At 51.3% G+C, this 1,916-nt stretch overlaps 1 protein-coding gene across 1 annotated transcript in view; it reads right to left on the minus strand.

The window, feature by feature from the left end:
- Positions 1-364: 364 nt before the first annotated feature.
- The window catches only part of LOC119579425 (collagen alpha-1(I) chain-like), a 17,457-nt gene continuing 15,905 nt past the window's right edge, over positions 365-1,916 (minus strand). Inside the window, exon 5 of the mRNA XM_037927229.1 lies at positions 365-510. Within this exon, the coding sequence (XP_037783157.1) occupies positions 365-510 (146 nt within the window). The remainder of the gene's footprint in view (positions 511-1,916) is intronic.

Genomic DNA, 1,916 nt, shown 5'->3' on the forward strand with positions numbered 1-1,916 from the left:
GTCGACGGTAGGGGTGCCATAGTCATGCCCGGTGGTCACGATTATGAGGGTGTCATAAATGCCATTGGGATGATTGAAAAGGAAAAGAGAAATGCGTCCATTTCATAATGATATTAGTTACATTTATATTGGTACTTCTAGCATATCAGTATTATAAAAGAAAGAATTTTATATCTATTCTAAATGAAAACTATTAAACCGTTTTGAAGCGAAGACGCAGTCATTAGCTAATGCATATACACACACACTTTCCTGTCAATAACGTCACCATTTAGAATTAGATAAATAAACCAAACTTTACGCACAGGGTACTTAATATCAAACAGTTTTTATTGACGCCATCCTAAAAAGCCAAATATTTACTTCAGTTGGAGTTCAGGATGACAGCTAAATGAAAATCGGCCCTTGAATGTGTTTTAGTTTGGCACCCATGGTCAAGAGAGTGCCAGAGGTTATTACTTAATGTCCTTTCAACATTACCGTGTACCAATGAGATAAGGCCAAAGAATCCTGAAAGGGTAAGATTTGCAAGTACATGAAAACGACTTGACTTTGATAGACAGCAAGACGGACGCTCATGAAGATTTGAATATCATCAATTTCTTTAAATGTCCTCGACCAATTACTGTGAAGGAGGCATTCGAATAGCATAATTTTTTAAATATCATCAACCTATTTAGAAGGCAATTACCTGTAGAAAACTGTGGCAGTAAATTGATGATAGAAGGAAGAAATCGATAATCCCACGGACGAAGGACAGCCTGGGTTTCGTACGTGGGAGCGAGGGAGGGAGCAGTGGCGGGTCTTTCACAGAAGAGCAAGGGAGGAACTGATAGCATACGACGCGTTGAAAAAAGAGGAAGAAGAGGAGGAGGAGGAGGAGGTTAGGAGGAGGGGAGGAGGAGGTACCCGGAGGAGGAGGAGGAGGTGCCCGGAGGAGGAGGAGGAGGTGCCCGGAGGAGGAGGGGGTGCCCGGAGGAGGAGGAGGTGCCCGGAGGAGGAGGAGGAGGAGGAGGTGCCCGGGGGAGGAGGAGGAGGGGGTGCCCGGAGGAGGAGGAGGAGGTGCCCGGAGGAGGAGGGGGTGCCCGGAGGAGGAGGTGCCCGGAGGAGGAGGAGGAGGAGGAGGAGGTGCCCGGAGTAGGAGGAGGTGCCCGGAGTAGGAGGAGGTGCCCGGAGGAGGAGGAGGTGCCCGGAGGAGGAGGAGGAGGTGCCCGGAGGAGGAGGGGGTGCCCGGAGGAGGAGGGGTGCCGGAGGAGGAGGAGGAGGAGGAGGAGGAGGAGGTGCCCGGAGTTGGAGGGGGTGCCCGGAGGTGGCGGAGGAGGTGCCCGGAGGAGGAGGAGGAGGAGGAGGTGCCCGGAGGGGAGGAGGTGCCCGGAGGAGGAGGAGGAGGTGCCCGGAGGAGGAGGTGCCCGGAGGAGGAGGAGGAGGTGCCCGGAGGAGGAGGAGGAGGAGGAGGTGCCCGGAGGAGGAGGAGGAGGTGCCCGGAGGAGGAGGAGGAGGTGCCCGGAGGAGGAGGTGCCCGGAGGAGGAGGAGGAGGTGCCCGGAGGAGGAGGTGCCCGGAGGAGGAGGAGGTGCCTGAGGAGCGAGGGCGTGATCGCCTCAGGGCCTTGGGTGTCGTCTTCAGGTCTCTTGACAAAGGGCTTCTTAGTTTGCATTTTATTTCAAGGAGACAGAGAGAGAGAGAATTATAAACAGATAGATAGAAAATAGACAGTTAGACATATAGGTGATAGATAGATAGGTAGATAGATAGAAAGCAGATAGATAGTTAGACGTGTAAACGATAGATAGGTAGATAGGTAGGTAAATAGATAGACAGATAGATAGGCAGATAGACAGGTAGATATATAAGTAGATAGATAGATAGATCGGCAGATAGACTGATAGAAAGACTAATAGACAGATAGACATATAA

Source organism: Penaeus monodon, chromosome 2 (genome assembly GCF_015228065.2).
Source record: "Penaeus monodon isolate SGIC_2016 chromosome 2, NSTDA_Pmon_1, whole genome shotgun sequence".
In the NCBI taxonomy this organism is placed as follows: Eukaryota; Metazoa; Arthropoda; class Malacostraca; order Decapoda; family Penaeidae; genus Penaeus; species Penaeus monodon.